At 50.9% G+C, this 17,387-nt stretch overlaps 1 protein-coding gene and 1 long non-coding RNA gene across 19 annotated transcripts in view; one reads left to right on the top strand and one right to left on the bottom strand.

Moving 5' to 3' along the window:
* Positions 1-259: 259 nt before the first annotated feature.
* LOC121353621 lies at positions 260-5,602 on the top strand. Its single transcript, XR_005955144.1, has 2 exons — positions 260-1,275; positions 1,577-5,602. It is a non-coding gene; the product is annotated as an uncharacterized LOC121353621 (long non-coding RNA).
* Positions 4,964-17,387, bottom strand: part of MBNL1 (muscleblind like splicing regulator 1) — a 64,760-nt gene continuing 52,336 nt past the window's right edge. For 7 of the 18 annotated variants that reach the window (XR_005955137.1, XR_005955138.1, XR_005955140.1 and 4 more), the window contains 5 exons: positions 12,734-12,769; positions 11,957-12,051; positions 10,027-10,151; positions 8,948-9,022; positions 4,964-8,228 (listed from right to left, as the gene is read on the bottom strand). Coding sequence is in view for 10 of the 18 variants with exons in the window: in XM_041467579.1 (XP_041323513.1) it covers positions 16,103-16,356 (254 nt within the window). In the remaining 8 variants the exon portion in view is untranslated. The other 11 variants (XR_005955139.1, XM_041467581.1, XM_041467585.1 and 8 more) reach the window with 11 other exon arrangements.

Raw genomic sequence — 17,387 nt, 5'->3', positions numbered from 1 at the left:
ACCCCTCCGCACCCTCTGCACCGCAGCCACCCGGTCCAACCCGGGAGCAAGCCCGGGAGGAGGAGACGCACGAGAAAGCCCAGCTTGCAAAGCTGCAGGACAAAGCAGCAGCTCCATGCGGTTTCAGTGCTCCTCTCCTCCTCCTTTTGGGGAGAGGGTGGAGCACAGCCCTGTGCCTGCCCCCACCGAGGCAGCCGGCACACGCAGCGTCCCCGAGGAGCCGGGCAGCGGCACACGCTGTTCCCGGCAGTGGCAGCAGCATGCGGTGGGAAGGCACCGCGCACGGGGGCTGGAGCCGCTCCGCGCCTGGCGGGGAGACAGCTGGGCCTCCTCCGGACCAGCAGAACGGGGCTGACTCAGCTGCCGGTGCTGCAGAGCCGCGCGTGGGGCTCCACGTGCCCCCACAGCCCGCGGGCTCGGCCCCCCGGGCCCAGGTGAGCATCTCGGCCCAGGTGAGCATCTTGAACCCAGGTGAACATCCTGGCCCAGGTGAGCATCCCAGGCCAGGTGAGCATCCTGAACCCAGGTGAGCATCTTGAACCCAGGTGAGCACTCGGGCCAGGTGAGCATCCCAGCCCAGGTGAACATATTGGCCCAGGTGAGCATCCCGGACCCAGGTGAGCATCCTGAACCCAGGTGAGCATCTTGAACCCAGGTGAGCACTTGGGCCCCGGGGCTCTGGCAGCGTCCCGAGGGGCCGGGAGCAGTGCCGGGAAGCTCTCGGCAGGCAGCAGCTCTGCCAAAGGCATTCCCAGCTTGGCACGGGACCTGTTCCCCAGGCAAGAAGAGGCACGAAGCCGCTGACACGTTTCTTCCTGTTCCCATTGAAAACTGCGTCGGAGCAAGGCTGACAGAAATCATGTGCTGGGTTTAACAGATTTCTCCCCAGAATGAGGCTTCGGCTCAGAAGGGGAGGATGGAAGGGTTTAAAAAATTAATACAGGATCCTGTTTGCCTGAGAGTACTGTCACAGCACATTCAGCCAGGCTGCCAGGTCCCTCGCTGGCTCCTCCTGGCCTGCAGGAGTCTGAGCTGGTGCCCCTTGGACAGCAGCGGTTTGGTTTGTGTGGTCATTAATATCCACTGCATCGGGAAAGGATTTGCAAATCAAGTACCAGAAAATGTTGCCCATCTGTTGTGAGTGGGAACCTTCAAACTGCAGCATCACAAACTATCGCCCAGGACTGAGGGGAGAAAAAAAGGAGGGAAGAAAAGAAAACGGGTTGGAAGTATGTCCCTTCCTGCTGTGTGTCTGGCTGGCTGCAGGCTGGAAGGGTGGGCACTGCCCCGGCTCTGGGGCTGGCAGGTACCAGGGAGGGGGGCACTGCCAGGTGCTGCAGCAGGGAGAAGTGCAAAACACCAGGAAATATCCAGGAGTAGGAAAGGTCCACAGTCCAGTGGTGAATGTGGAATGGCACGGCAGAGGCACGGCAAACACAGAGCAGGGCTCTGGCAGTTTCTAACACTGGGCACTGCCCGTGGGTCGTTGCCCTGCTCCTGCATGTTAGGGCATCTCAGGGCGTGGGGCCAGCCCCCTCCTGTCCCATCCTGTCTGATCCCTGTGCTGTCCCCACAGGAGGGGGCAGCGCTGGCCCCGAGCAGCCCCAGCTCTCGGGGGCTCACAGCTGCCCTGCTCACCCTGCCAGCGAGCCGGGGTGCAGGAACCAGGGCTGGCTGCCCTGCTCACCCTGCCAGCGAGCCGGGCTGGCTCAGGCTGCGGGATGGCAGCAGGGCAGCCCCGCGGGCCCAGCAGCGGGCGCTGGGCACAGCCCTGTCTCCCTGCCCGTGAAGAACGAGGGGTTCTGCCGGCACCTGCCGAGCAGCGTGTGGGAACTCGTGGCTGGATTACGCTTTTGCTGCCCTGGGAGCAACGTGATGACTGAATTCCCGAGCAAAAAAACAGATTGGGAAACAGAAGATTGCTCAATGCACCTGCTGGTGAGTCAGAAGGCACAGACCCGGCACAGGGGTACCCGGAGGCAGCAGGGAATGACCCTGGGGGGACCAGCCCCTCACTCTGGCAGAGAATTGGCACTCCAGGCTTGGCTCTGGCCTGAGCCCAGCCTGAACAACTGCCGAGGGCAGGGAATTCCCAGGCCACTGGGCTGGGCTTGGCACCCGAGTCCTGCAGCATCCCCCAGCCCCAGCCTGCCCTGGTGGCACAGGCACGGCCAGCAAGGGGCCTGTCCCAGGCAGCTGGGGCTCACAGGAACGGGGGCTCAGCAGGTTCTCTAGGGAAGGTGTCTGGCACTGCCAGGCCAGTGTCCGTGTTTACCAACACCTGGCCACAGCAGGCTCCTCCAAAGGAAAAGGACACGGCTAAACCCCATGAAAGGGCAGCCCAGACCCAGGGTGTGCATCTCACAGCAGGGACACAGGTCCTCCAAACAGCGTGGAGACATTCAGGAGAACAGACACAAAGTGACTGATCCAGGTATGGGGAGAGGTCAATACAGACAGGCACGGGGACCCTCGAGAGGGAATGTTGGTACAGGCTCAGGGACCCCCCAAAAGTTTTATAGAGCAAGCTGGATTTTGTGAATTCCCTCCAGCTCTATCCTGTGAGCTGCTCCTCTTTCCTCTCTATCTGTGCATCTATTTTAGGATGACGTTTTCACTTCAGCACAGATGTTCAGAACTGGGTTTCATGCAGTAACGATATGTTCACATCATTTTCCTTTTTGCACCAGAAACCACGAGCTGAGGAGCTGGAGCCAGCAGCAGCTGGCAGAGCTGGTAAGAGCCGCTCTGGGCTGTCTGCCCCCTTTGCTTAGGGCGCGGTGGCCACAGCCAGACCCCTCGGCCACCACGTGTCGGGGTGTCCCTGGCAGCAGCCCCGGCTGCGGCACCGCTGCCCCCCTCAGGGCAGAGCGGCCCCCAAAGCGCCCAAAGCTGCTGGACGAGGCTCTGCCCAGACCGAGCACCGGGCACGGAGGCGAGGGCCGGCATCGGGAGAAGAGTGCGGCAGCGGGAGGGAAGGACCAGCGGAGCCCCTCCAGGCCAGGGGGCTCCGCGCCCCGCACTGCCCGAGGCACAGCCCTGGCAGCTCCGCCGGGATTTGCCAGCGAGCACAGGGACCTCGGGAGCTGCCCTGCCGCTGCCCCGGCTCCGACCTGCACACGGAGAGCTCCGGATCCCTCCAGCCCCTCCCTTCCCCGGGATGAGCCCCCCCAAATGCTCACCACTCATCCCCCCACCAGCCCCTGCGCCATTCTCCGCACTCCCTGCTGTCTCCTGCCTCCCGTGCCCCGCAGCTGGTGCTGGCAGGTCGCTGAGGCTGTGGCACGGGGCGCTGGGGGCTGTGCCAGCCTGCCGGCCCCGCGCTGTGTGCATCCCAGACACGCCGTGGGCACAGCTGAGCCCGTCCCAGCACCTCTGCCCATGCCAGGGCTGTGCCCGGTGCCAGGGCATCGTGCCACCCGCAGCTGGGACCACAGACAGGGCTCCTTTTGGGCAGGAAATATGCTCTTTTGAGAATTCCAACTAATATCTGGATACATAAACACCCTCAGAATTATTCTGCTTCTTTCTTCCTGCAACTATTTCCTGCCCAGGGAGCAGAGGTGATTAGAACTCTTCCCCAGGCTCCTGTTCCTCCCTTCCTGAAGGCCCAGAATCCTCCCCAGTTCAGAAAAGCCTCCCAGCTGCAGACACAGGAGATCCTTGGAACAAAATTCTATTATTTTGCTTTTCACAACTGATACAGTTGTCATTGCTGCTCCCGTGGTTGTCGTTGTCTGGCTCTGGCCAGCGAGGTGCCACATCCCAGAGGGGTGGCAGGGACAGCGAGGTGCCACATCCCAGAGGGGTGGCAGGGACAGCGAGGTGCCACATCCCAGAGGGGTGTCACAGCTTTGGCAGCAGCTCCTTCTGGCGGCTCTGCTCGGCACCCGAGCTGCTGAATCGTCCCTGCAGCGACAGCCCCGGGCAGAGCTGCTGCTCCTCCCGGCCCGGCCCGCAGAGCCGCCCAGGACACAGCCGGCCCCAAGGCACGGAGCCCGGGAGCCACCGAGCCGCTGTCGAAGCCACAGAGGAAAATCGAGCTGGGTTCTTTTTGCCAGTTCTGAACACCGGCACTGCTCAGCACGTTGTTTTTCCCTTGGCAGCTAAATTGGGGATAAATGAAGTGCTGGTGCCATCCTGAGCATGGGACCAAGGCAGTGCAGGGGACTGGGTGCTCGGCCAGCAGGAATGGGTGTCCAGGTGTGCTGAGCTGGGAAACGGGGCCGATACACCTGTCTGGGAAAGGCCAGCTGGGGTCACAGGAGACACCCGGAATCCCCCTGGAAAACAACTGCCCTGAGGTGTTTCCTTCAATCAACTAAAGTTGTGATGTTGTGATCAAAAATTCTGATTACCAGTAATTTGTGGGAAAGCGAGGGAGGAACTGCAACACGTGGCAACAGAGCTCCCTCTAATGTCAGCCGCTGCCGGGCTGCACCCGCTCCCTGCTGCCCCATTCCCTCACCTCCCTTCCAGTTCCCTTTATTCCCTGCGCCTCCATTCCCCGCACCTCCAGGTTTCTTCTCCCTGTTCCTTGCCCCCTGGTGCCACACTCCCCTCACTCCCTTCACTCTGAATTCCCTGCACCCCCAGCTCCCTGTTCTCCAATTCCCTGAGGCTCCAGCTCCCTGTGCCCCCATTCCCCACTCCCCTCATTCCCCGCAGGGAGGGCCTGGGGGTCCCAGTGTGTCCCTGAACCTCAGAGGTGTTGCCACAGGAAGATAACAACAGTGGGGGCCGATCCAGAGATCCTGGTGCTTTGCATTTACCCCCAGGCTCTAACAGGAATATCCTCATTTTAATACACATCCTGTGGATGGAACGTGCTGGTGCAGAGAAGCCCCAGGACCAAATAAATTGTGGGCAGTCCCACAAGTGCTCAGACACGTTCAAGCCCACGTAACGCAGCGGAGCCTTTTAACCTGGCGGAGGAAAAGATAATGAAGAAAGAGAACTTGCATTAGGGCAATTTCACTTTATTTTTTCCATACAGCAAGGTCAACTATAGCAGTAATAATAAAATAAGCATAAACCCAAATTGCAGCCCAGGACAGAGTACGTAACTGGAGCAACTACAAGCAAAGTAAGTCTGTGGTTACGTAAGAGCAAACCCAAGCGCGCCCGTCCTTCCAGCAGATGAGCCGGGGGCTGCCGAGCGCAGCTCGTTAATTCATTAATTACTGATTGGTGTCAGCTCCCAGCCCCACGCCTGCTCCCAGCTTTGGATGGCCGGGCTCCTGCAGCGCTTTCCGTGAAAAGGGAAGATCTCCCAGGTTGTTTCTCACCTGCTAAAAGAACAGGACCACTACAGCGAGAAAAGAATCCCCTACCTACAGCTACGGGTGCTGTTCCGTTTGCCTGTCCATGGTTGAACTCTGTGAATGTCAGTATTTGTTTTGAAGAATCTTTTTTTGTGAACAAGAAACCACTGAAATTGTCAGAAACTGGTTTGAATAGCATATATCTTTAATATATTTTGATACTTTAAACATGCAGTAGATTTTGAATAATGTACGGAATATCTGAGCCATGATTCCCTGGATGGGCTGAAGTACCTGCTTTTTTTTTTTTGGTTTTTTTTTTTTTTTTTCCTTTTTTTGTTTCTTAATGATTTTCAGGCAGATTTGACCCAGTGGAGCTTCTGTCAGTCATGAGATCTCGGAAGGATGGCAGATCTTTCCAGCTGAAAAAATCCTGGCAAACTACAAGCTGTCCACATAAAGCAAAGCAACTTTTTGGAAGGGGGATGGAGTGCTAACTCTGTGCCACTTTTGCAAGCAATTTTGTTCAGCCTGTCATTTTATTTAGCCTTAACAAAACTCCTTGTAATTATAGACATTTTTATTCAAAATAAGATCTTACTATTATACAGGTTTCTCTCTTTTTTGACTATATACAGAAGTGCAAAAAGTCAACCTTCGCTCTCGACGTCCCAACTGCAGCATAATCAACCCTCAAGAGTTTGCACACACACACTAGAATTCTTGTTACGTAAACTTTGAGTATTTGGATTATCAACAAAAAGTCCCTTGATCTATTGATTATGCAGCTTATTTATAACAAGGCCTGATATTCAGGGATTTCAAAAAATATTTAAACAATATTTTAACATTTGAAATGGATACAGTAGAAAATAAATTTTATTCTAATATCTAGGAACTAGATTTTTTTTTCTCATAATAACTAATTACAAACAAAATAAATCATCAAAATATTACTCAATTGTCTGCCAGGATTGTTGCCATAGCAACAACTTAACTTCTTACTTAGCAATGATTATATAATTATAAGATATCCATATAAAAGATCTTTGTTCTTTGAATGAAAACTAGACAAGAACTAACAATGACTGACATTCTTACATTGTTGTATTAGATCAGTAAAATAGAAATCATTTAGTTAACAATAATACGAATACTCATAAGACACTACATATAGATTCCAAACTGAGTATGTTATGAAGAAAACTACTTTTTTTTTTTTTGTATTTTGAAAAAGTCACCAGTAAATTCTAATAAAACAAAATTCTATGAACTGAAATGGTATCAACTGGTAATAGAAAATGAAAACGAGCTAATAAATGTAAGAAATAAAAACTACACTTTTAACAAGAAAAAATAAGTAAATTCTCTATGGTAAGTCACTACAATAACATGTGAAGTCACCTATACTTTCTTAACACGATTGAAATTACATTGGTATGGGTTTTAACCCGTAATGTAATAATCTAAGGCTTTAATAGATGTACAGTACAATCAGGAAAATCAACACATCATTCTTATCTATAAAGCATCTCTCTCAAGCATAAAAACTCGCAGTAAACTCGGAGTATGGCGAGTTCTACAACCGAACCCGCGCCTCTCCCTCCCTGCCCACCCGGGGCCTGGCCCCAGGCAGCCCCTGGCTGAACAGAGCAAAAATATCCTTTACTGGCTGCAACATCCAAACCACAAAAAGGAATTCCTTTGGATGAATCCATTCTTAGAACTTGAATGCACATCTATTTGTTTGTTTGTATTTTGTAAAGGCTTTCTAAGGCTATAAGCAGTTAATCTGAACAAAAAAAGAAAAATCACATATAAAACTCACCCGAGTATTAACCCACCCAATTTCTACACTAATTAACGTCTCATTTGTCCTATTTTGGTTTGTCATGCATCTGCTGTCAGTGCTTCTGCGTCTTTGTTTAGAGTCGCCGCGGACGCGGGACTTGATGAATTAAAGTGAAACCCATCTCTGCAAAACATTTATAGTCCTTGTGACTCGAGACAGAGGCTATAAATAGAGCAAAAGAAGTTCCTCAAACATTTGTTACTGTGTCTCAGAAATGGCTTTTCCCTTTGTAGATCACCTTATACAGTAACTATGCATAAATATGACATACAACGCCTTGGGAGAGTTTACAGATAATATTGTCCAGAAGGGTTGTGCACAGCTGGAGCATCTCTCTGGTGCTGCCCACTGGCTGTGAGGAGCAATTGGCCATTTCTGAGACAGCTTTGGTTTGAAACAGAATGGTGCCCTTTGACTGATCAGTACTCATCAAGTCAGTGAAAACGTGGTTCTGAAAATAACACTGCGGAAATAATACTCTGATGGATGTACAGTCTATGGCACTTCATGAGAATCCTTAACAACGTGGTACTTAAAGCCATTGATGTGCTTTAAAATATACACAGTTGTGGTTTTGCTTGGCACATTCATCTCTGTCAGATTCCTCTCTTCTCATTTCTTACAATCTATTACATTAAAAATATTACTCTTAAACAAAAATTACTGTGCATGCACGCTCTCGTCTATAATGGCAATTTTAAATACAAGGTGCACCTTTGTTATTTGTAAACCTTGAAAGAAATAAACTTACTTTAAAAAATTATATCTTGGTCTACAGACGTACCAATACATAATAGGTTTCTGGCTGCAGCATCGTCGGTCTTTCCGAGGCTGTGGGAGCAGCCCCGGCGCGCCGGCAGCGCGGCAAAGGCGGACGATGCTGCAGGCCCGGACAGTAAGATCACCTCAGCACAAATATCAATTCAATGTACAAAGTAGATAGGCAACAGTGTGCAGTGGAGTCCCACGGTCTCGCTTCGTCTCGTTAACATGCAATGTGTGATGTCACTGCTGAGGGGTTCCCAGTGCTGCTGGACAGTATTTACATACGCTATGGCTAATGAGCTCGGCCTCTTCCCACCCAAATCCGGCCTCCTCGCCGCCGACACCATCTGGGAAGGGAAGAGCACGAAGTGTTCTCGGCACAGCCAGGACTCGCTGTCACACGTGGCCCTGCAGGAGCCCTCTGGCAGCAGAAGCATCCCATCCCACCCGAGGCACTCCATCCACCCTCCCTGCGCCCAGCCAGCAGTTTAACAACGTTTATGCTCAGCTGAAAGGAGCAGCCGTGATTACAAACCCACTGTGGCCAAAGGGTCAATCCTCAGCCTCAGAAATAATTCCATTATGGCCAAGGAATTCAATAAAAACGAGCAGAAATGGAGCACAGAAGGGAGGAAGGTAACACAAAGGAGGAGCCGTCCTGGGACAGGATGGCTGCAGGAGGGGAATCCCACAATAACAGGAGAAAAATGAGTTTCCCAGGAAAATGCTGGGGTTCCAGATGTTGAGATTTAAAAGCCATTCTTTTTGAATGGAATCATCTTCCCCCAAGTCTGCCCTCAGCTCAGGTCAGTCCTGAGGCCACCACAGACAGAACATAAACCTCGGTGAACCCTGATTTTGCTGGGTGGGCATGTACAAACTAACACATGATGTGGGGGTACCCGTGGGATCTCCCCTCAGAGAGGAATGGCCCCCCAGGGAGGTCAGAGCCTCCGCCCGCAGAGCTTACTGGCTTTCTTTGAAAGAAGATAAAAACATTCTGTCCCTTACAGCAACAAATTGCACACATAAGAAAAAATACAGCAACAACACACTGGGAACTTACTGTTTGATGACCAAATGTCTACATCTGTGTAACATACTTGTGGCTAGTCAGATGTTCGGCAGATATTATGGGTATCTACAGGTAAGAAATGTAAACAGTGAGTGACAGGTGCAACGAGCCCACCCAGAGGCACAGCATTTGCTACAGAACATCAGTTTGGGAAAGGGAGGATCGGCTGTGAGTCGGTGGATTTTATATCGTAACTATAAGTTAAAGTCAACTGAAGTGCTACAATAGCAACTTTTAACTGGAAAACACTGGGTTAAGTACTACTGGACAAATATAAATAAGTATTATTGGTTGTTCAGGAAATAGAAGTTAACATCTACAAGTCATGCAGTGCAGTAATTGAAAATAGCCCTTTTTGTTGGCCTACACAAAATTCTGTGCTTTCAGTGTCTCAGATGGTGAATTCTACAGTGGCCTCATTTCAGTGTGATTTGGTGAAGTGCTCACTGCTGTCACTGTCCTGGGTTTTGAATGCCAAACCTACGATGCCCTGAGCTTGATCTTCATGGCTGGTGAAGAGGCCTGGCTGAGAAGAGCTCTGCCCCTCCCGCAGCAGCTGCGGCACCGCGCGGAGCAGCCGGCAAGCAAAGCCTCCCCAGGCAGGGAAACACCCCCCAAAGTGCCAAAGTGCTCGGCTGCACAAAGAGGACCGAGCACGTGGCTCCCCTCGAGTGTCCTGTCTAACAAAGCAGGATCCCATGGAGCCCACTGCCAGCAGTGCCACTGGCAGGTGACCCTGCGCCCCGGCCGTGGGTCACGGTGGCACCGCAGCGCCCAGGGCAGCAGACGTGCTCAGGCACAGGGAACTGTGCTGGGGCCTGGGACACAACGTGGATTTGCACCATCCCAAACGGCTGTGGCACTTGGAAAGACCCTTTTCCCTGACGGGCACCACGGCTGGTCTGTGAATCTGCCCAGTAAAGAGAACGGGGGTTTCTTCTCAGCTAACTCATGGGCAGGTCCTGCTGCTGTTTTCCACCCGTGTGCCCTCTCCTCCCCTGGCAGCTCACACACCACAGCATCGCCAACTCCACAGAAACGGGCTCGGAGCAGAATGAAGCTTCTCATACCATGTTTTCCTGCTGCTGCAGGACAGGCTGCGGCACCCGAGCGGAGCAGCATCAGGGGCAGTGCTGTCGACCAGAGCAAGGACCTTCCACACCAGCCCGGGAAGATGAAGGGCCACATCCTTAGCCTTTGGCATGCAGGCACACGGCATTGGGTGGCATTAAATACCTTCAGCGTTGCTCACATGGTATATACATATATGGGTATATATGTATATATGGAGGTTTGGCTGCAGAACTGCACTAAGTGTGTTATGAGGCTCTGGGGAGGAAAGGCATGAAATGACCAGATTCTACAGCAGAAGGTTTTCCCTGTGATCTCCCTGGGAAGTGTGTGGTTACTAACAGAGAGGGGATTTAAAACTAATGACTTTTTCTGTTCTCACAACCCTCAGGACATGCACAGGATACAGAGACCCACTGAAAGGAACTGCCTGGTGCAATAAACTACAATATTAAGAGGCTTTGGGCATATAGGAGGTTGCTTGCTGAGGTGGCACATATGCAGAGGTAGCCCCACCTATGAACTAGCTTTTCAAAACACAAATTCTCAGGCCAAGTTTAAAGCTCTGAGTGAGCTGTTCATTCAGCAAACATTTCTCAAGAGAAGAACGTGCTAGCTGCTGAGCAGACTAACCTGGGCTGTTTTTGGCATTCTACAACATCCAGTTCCCTTTGGAGGCTTGGGATGTGCACGCCCAGGTATCACTGCAATGATGCCATTTGGGAATTGTATTTTTGAGAGATGAGGAAGCAGACAGGTTAACGAGGGATGTACAGCTGGGGCAGCACAAAATGGTAGTGCTCAACAGGTAAAGGTGCAAAGGCTCAAAGCCAGAGGCCCTGGGGCTCACCCTGCAGCTCTGGGTGTGCTGAGGAGCCACCTGTCCTGAGCCAGGAGCCGAGTGCTTCAGGTAAGCCTGCCTTAACACTGACATTTACCTGCACAGGAGCACACCTGCACAACACTGAGGAGAACCTGGAGCCCCCTTTTGTGAGGGACACACCTGTGATCCCACTGAGCTGGAAGCAAGACCTGCATATCAGACCAGAACTGAGAGCTTCCTGGCATGAACAACTGCCCAGTAAATCTCAAAAAGGAATTAGCTTTTAGAAGAGGAACAGGAGGCTCTTTAAAACGTTTTTATTGTTGCACTTTCAGCCAGATGTTGTACAGAAATCTGCTTTTCTGACAGCGTCCTGTGCTCAGGTGCAGCTCCAGCCGCTCCTCTGGCCCAGGGACTCATCTTTAGAGCACTGGTTCTGGCTTTCCTGGCAGGACTTCTAATCACTTACGTGGTAAAGCATTACTCTCATATTCCTGAAATACATCCAAACACGGCAATGACTGGGGTGGCTATTGAGAAATAAACCCAGACTCTAATGGGCATTTTCTTATCTGAGCTCTGTTCAAAGCAATGGGCCATTCCAAGGAGAATCACAAGGCAGCAACAAAGGCTTCTAGGAAGTTTCTGTGTGGCCCATGCTCACAGGGCTTTGTTTTACACTTGGAAGAGGAGAGTCAGAACATGTTTGGCCTGCTAAACTCAGACTGTAAGAACCTGCAGCCCCTCTGCACAAAGACTCCCCTGGCTTTCCCTGAGTTCTGCACTGAAAGGAGCTGTTGGCTCCACAGAAAGGGAAATAAATCATGGGTTTGTGTATTACCCCTTGCTCTTTGCATCCCTGAGAACAGAAATAAGCAGCATGGCCCATAAATGTCAAGACTGAGTCAGAAACTCTATTGTCAATTATTTTTAGCATCAGAAATGGAACTGCAGCACCTTTGGAGCACAGCTAAGGGCTGATTAAGCTGTGCTGCAGCTCTCTGAGAGAATGTGTAGGCCAACAAGAGGTCAGATCCAAACCCCCATGCTCATTAAAGCACCGATTTCGAGTTGTCTGTAAGGAACAAAGCTGTAAATTAGCAAACCTGGTTGGCTGTGGCTGTTGCAGCGAAGGGAACACTTGTGGCAGATGTTGTTGCTGCAGACACAGTGGCTGGCGTAGCACCGTGCACCATGGGAACTTTCGGAAGGAAAATCAAATAAGCAAACATACAGAAGAGTGTAGCAGTATGGGACCAGAGCGACACGTGGGAGTCATTGAGCATGGTTTACCACAGCAAAAAGCCCGAGACACCATTGGCAGCGCGTGACATGCAACCACAGAGCAAAGCAGGACAGCATTCCAGGAGGGAGGGGAGGGAGATGAAAGAGAAAAAAAAGGGGAAAATGCTCGTTACCATCAAATCAAGGAAATCGACACAAACAAGCTTAACCATTTCAATATGAAAAACAAGAGTTTTTTCAATGCCCTTATATTTACAAATTTTTGTCTTTTAGAAATTCAACCCAAATATTTACTGCTAACAGAAATTAATCTTGTAGAAGGACAGAATACAGCTACATGGCTATGGTAAGATACAGTCTTTAGTTAACACAAGATAGTTTCTAAACACTGGAACTCATAGTCCAGTCAAAATCCACCAAGGAACAATGTGCAATTAAAAACTGCTGTACAAAATTAACATCTACGTGTCCATGTCAATTAAATAAAACAATCACATTTAATTGACAGGTTGTTAGTGCAGGAGGCTCGGGGAGATGGACTGGCACGAGGGCTGTACATTAACTCTAGCAGTGGATTTTGAGGGTCTGTGAGCTGCACCACAGGTTTAAGATAATCAAGAAACAAAGCTGGCACCTACCAACACTTGTAGCGGGTGTCATGCACAATATTGAGCCTGCTCATCATGCATTGCAACAGGAAGGTGGATTTGGAAAGGGAAAAGAATTAAAACAACCCATCACACGTGTAATTAGAAATTTCATTGAACAAAGAAGAAAAATTGTTATTACGGGCACAGTGGCATGTAACTGTCAGCACAATAAACCAAACACGAGCACAGTGATCCGTGAGAACGAGGCCTCAGGCACGGGGCAGCGGCTGGGGCTGGGCTGGGACCCTGCTGGCCCCGGAGCACAGCCAGGAAAGCCTTCCCCACTCTGACTCACAGCTCCTGGACCTGTCTGCCTTTGGACACAAGCCTTGTCGTGGTCCTTTCCCTGCTCTTCTCAGATCAAAGAGATGCTTCAAACTCACCCTGCCTGGTGCCTGTGGTCCCCAGTGCAGGGACCAGGGACCTGCTGTCCTTGTTGGAGCCGTCCAGGCAGATGGACAGGGGAGGTGACAGAGCATCTCCTCTCCTAGCCCAGGGAATGCAAGGCCACCCCAGGTGACATGGCAGGCAGGACTTTGGCTGCAGCCCCGAGCCCTGGAGCTGCCAGAGAAGGGCAGTGACCCTGCCTGTCCCCACTCTGGCTGCTCCTCACTCTGTGGGCTCTGTGGCCCAGAGCCGTGGCTGAATGATCCCTGTGCCCTGTGCAGCCCCCAGTGACACCCCACAGCCCCTGTTCAGCCTTCTGTTCTACACTGGAGGATGCATTTTAAGCTGCTGGTGCCTGGGCTCACAGCCCCAACTCCCTTCAGACCACACACCTGGAGAGTTCTGCCCTGCAACCAGAACCAGAAGCAGGAAAGTGATTTTGGGATCATTCTGGCATAATTTTTAAGTATCACCAAGCTGGCAATTCTCTTTAAGTTACACAGCAAAATGCCTTCCACCAGACTGATCTCACAATCTTCTATTTCCACTTCAAGGATAATAAACATATACTGATCTCTTCCAGAATATCCATTTTTAATAAATTATTTACTTTTTAATTTAACAAATAACATTTATTAACACTGCTAATGATGAGTGACACAGCTGAAACGGAAATAAACTCTGAAATCTGGGAATGAGATTGCAGTCAAAATGGAACGATGTCCTAGCAGCCTGCCAGAGGCAGCCAGGCAAGGCTGCCTCAGTGACATCCCGTGGCTGTGCTGGGGACAGGCAATGGCTCCAGCTGTGCCAAGCGTGGGAGGGGATGCACAGCCTCAGGAGCAGTTAACTATGCAGGGAAAAAGGCCACTTTAATTACTGCTGGGGCCAAGGTTATCCTCTGTCACTGCTGTATCTGTAAGGCAACAAAGGCAAGGGCATCATCATGTTTCCTGATTACTCCTCTGGGTCATGGAAGAGACTGAGAACACTGGCAAAGAAAGGGTAAAGGAAGGGCCTCTCCTGACCTCCCCTGGCACAAATCACGGCTGAAGCCAAGGGGATCACTTGCAAGACTGAAAAATGGAGCAGAGTTTGGCTAAAAAGTACAAACAGTAAGCAGAAGTGCTTTCTTGGTCCCTCTGGTGGCTCTCGGTGGCATCAGTGGGGTTTCAGAGAAGAAGCCCTGAGCTGTGGCTCTGCAGAAGTGCCCCATGCCCTGGGCACCCTGCAGTGGTCCATCCCTCCATGCACAGGTGTATCTACCTGCTACACATGAGCTGGGTGTTATGAGCACTCTGAAACATCCCTGTAACACTTTTCAGTGAAAAGCTCCAAATTTCAGTCTGAATGATCATCATTAACATTATGACCAGTGCATACAGTTTTTGAAAGGGAATTAAAGCAAATGAACATGAGGCAGAAAGTAGAATGCTTGCTGGGGTGGCATAACTCCCAAACAGATATTAAGCTTTATGACCCTCTTACGAGTAATAAAAACAATTTTTGCTATGATCCTAATATTCAGCTTAACTTCAGAACCTTTGACTGACTGGTGAGAAGACATGAACAATGAATGTTCACCTTCAATGTTGCCTGGCTGTTCAACACAAGGCAGAATTTTAATTTGAGGATGTTCCAACTTAACTGATCATAACTTCATAACCAGATTATTTCTGCAGCACAATAAAGCTATTTCTATAAATATTCTAGGTTTATTTAATTATTTTTTTTCTCTTTTCTCCCTTGTATTATTCCTCAGTCTATTTCTTCTGCCCAATCTATAATGCCTGTTTAAGAACAACACTCCACACAGCGCAAGCACTCCTGTGGAGGTGAGCAGTGGTGTGTGACCTTCCCCTCCCCAATGCTTTGGGGGAGAGCAGTGGTTTTGCACAGGCCCAGCAGCCCCAGGGAGGAAAGTGCTTAAGGAAAGCCTCTGGGCACTGAGTCCCAGCCAGGAACACGGGAGTCTCTGGTGCTGAAGCTGCAGTAATTGAACAAATACACAACGGGTTAACACGATGCAGAGAGAGCTGCAGCCCTTCCTCCCTGGCTCTGGGGTTCAGCTGCCAGCTGCAATCCTGCCCCTTGCAGCTGCACCACGAGTCAGCTCCTGGGAGCATCCTGCCAACCCGACCCCTGGCTCTGGAGGAGCTCACTTCTCAAGGCCAGTCTGGTCACCTGGGGACACACCTGGGGCAGAGCAGCTGCACCCGTGCTCCTGAGGAGGCAGGGAGCTGAGGCACAGGACGGTCCCAGCACGGGCAGGACGTCCCTCAGCTGCCCCAGGAGCACTGCAGCCAGCCCCCAGTCGCTGCAGGACATGGGGCAGGTGAAGGCCTGAGGACCTGGAGCTCTGCACAGTCACAGCAGGAGGGGCACCCGCGTCTGCCGAGGTGTCCCCAGGGACCAAACCCAGGCATGCAGAGCCTCCTGGCTCAGCAGACTAACTGCCCTTATCTCAACAGCACAGATGTTCCTGGCTCTTTCATGCAACACCCCTAAACTCCCCTCTCAGTCTGGGGACAGCTTCCAGCAGCCACGGTTTCGGGGACACCTCAAGAGGGGAGCTGTGCACAGAGGGAGCTTCACTTGAGAGAGGTGATATGAATGTCTGAAGAACATTTAATCACTTAAGGTGTGCTGGAGTGCAGTGTCCACTCCCAGGCATGGATGTTCCCTGGATGTGCTTTACATCCCTGGCACACAGCCAGCCAGAACAATGCCTTACAATTCAGAAGAGGTATCTGAGGTTTTCTGGACTATCAGTGGGAGAACACGAGGAGTGAAGTGCCCTGCAGAGAGGAGGGTCCTGCCCAGATTGCCCACAGGGAACCAACCCTGGGCACACCCACCCTGTGTAGGTTCTGCAGGCGTCCTGCCCTCCAGCCCTCCTGCACACTCTGCCTGGGGCAACTAGGAACACAAATGAGCACTTACACCTTGGGTGTCTGAACCTGAAAAATGTCACTTTAATTCAGATCCCACTGAGCTGCCCTGGCCCTGCTCCGTGGCCGTGGAGCTGGGGGCACCCACGCTCTGTGCTCTCCGTGGCTTCGCAGGGACAGATGGAGAAACTCTGTGTCCAGGTGCCTGTGCCCAAACAGGAACTGATCCCAACTCATTTGAAGCGGGACAAACTGAAAAGGGCAAGGTGCCAAAGGCATTTTTCGAACTTTTTGGAAAGCACTGGACTACTGGAAAGCTCAAACTGCAGCTATCTGAAAAATATAAAGAGAGAATTCATAATAGCTCAGGCTAAAAACTCCCTTATTTTCTTGTGTAGCATACACTAAACTTCAGTGGTCAGGAAAGGTCTAATGAGGCCTCAAGAACCACTGCCAATCTCCTGGAGGTTTCAGTGTGGATCTGCTGGAGGAAGAGCTGAGGTAAGGTGTGTCAAGAGCCAATGGGAAAGGCCCCAGTCCATGATGAGGTGCAAATGGGGTCTGGCACACACAAACCACAACCCCAGCCCCTGAGTTTGAAGGGGAAGTACAAAGGCAGCTCCAGCGTTTCCAGAAACCATCCAGCCCCTTTGCTGCCTTCATGGAAGCTGGAAAATTGATTTTTACAGACTCCACTGGTTATGCTGTGCCAAAAGAGATCTGTGAATTGTTTAACATTCTTAGGAAGGATTCTGAGTCTATCTGGAGGGGGCTCTGAGCAACCTGGTCTACTGGAAGGTGTCCCCCCATGGCAGAGGGTTTGCAGTGAGGTGGTCTTTAAGGTCCTTCCCAACCCAAACCACTCAGGGTTCCATGAGTCTACAACTGCATACACATTTTTATATGGATTTTAATACGTGGGCTAGGGATCTGACCTGCAGCTTATCCAACCCATCTTGCTATTGACTCCAGCAAGCTTTGCAATATTTACTGATACCTTTCAGTGGCTGCAATGCATCTTTGCATTATTAAAATGCACTAGATCAAGAAACTGATTTTTGTACCATTTAAAGTATACATGTTGGCTGCATGCCAGATCAAGACAGAATAGTAAAGGGCACTGGGAACATACTTGCCAAAGATATTTAGGATAAAATCCTTTAAATTTTTGGGTAGAGACTGATTAGCTGTATTTCTTCCTCTTCCCAGTCTGCATTATGAAGGGCTGTCCTCACAGACTCTTTCCCATTTTTGAGTACAGATCTATCAGCTCTGCACATCTCCTGGAAGGATGGTGCTGCTTTAGTGTGGGTTCAGGTGTAACAAACTACCTCAGCTGTGTAACTAAGGGCAGAGGCTCCCAG

The sequence above is a fragment of the Pyrgilauda ruficollis genome, unplaced genomic scaffold (genome assembly GCF_017590135.1).
Source record: "Pyrgilauda ruficollis isolate IOZ18807 unplaced genomic scaffold, ASM1759013v1 scaffold21, whole genome shotgun sequence".
Taxonomy (NCBI): Eukaryota; Metazoa; Chordata; class Aves; order Passeriformes; family Passeridae; genus Pyrgilauda; species Pyrgilauda ruficollis.
The sequence above is the reverse complement of the archived record's forward strand: the minus strand, read 5'-3'. Positions and strand labels throughout refer to the sequence as shown.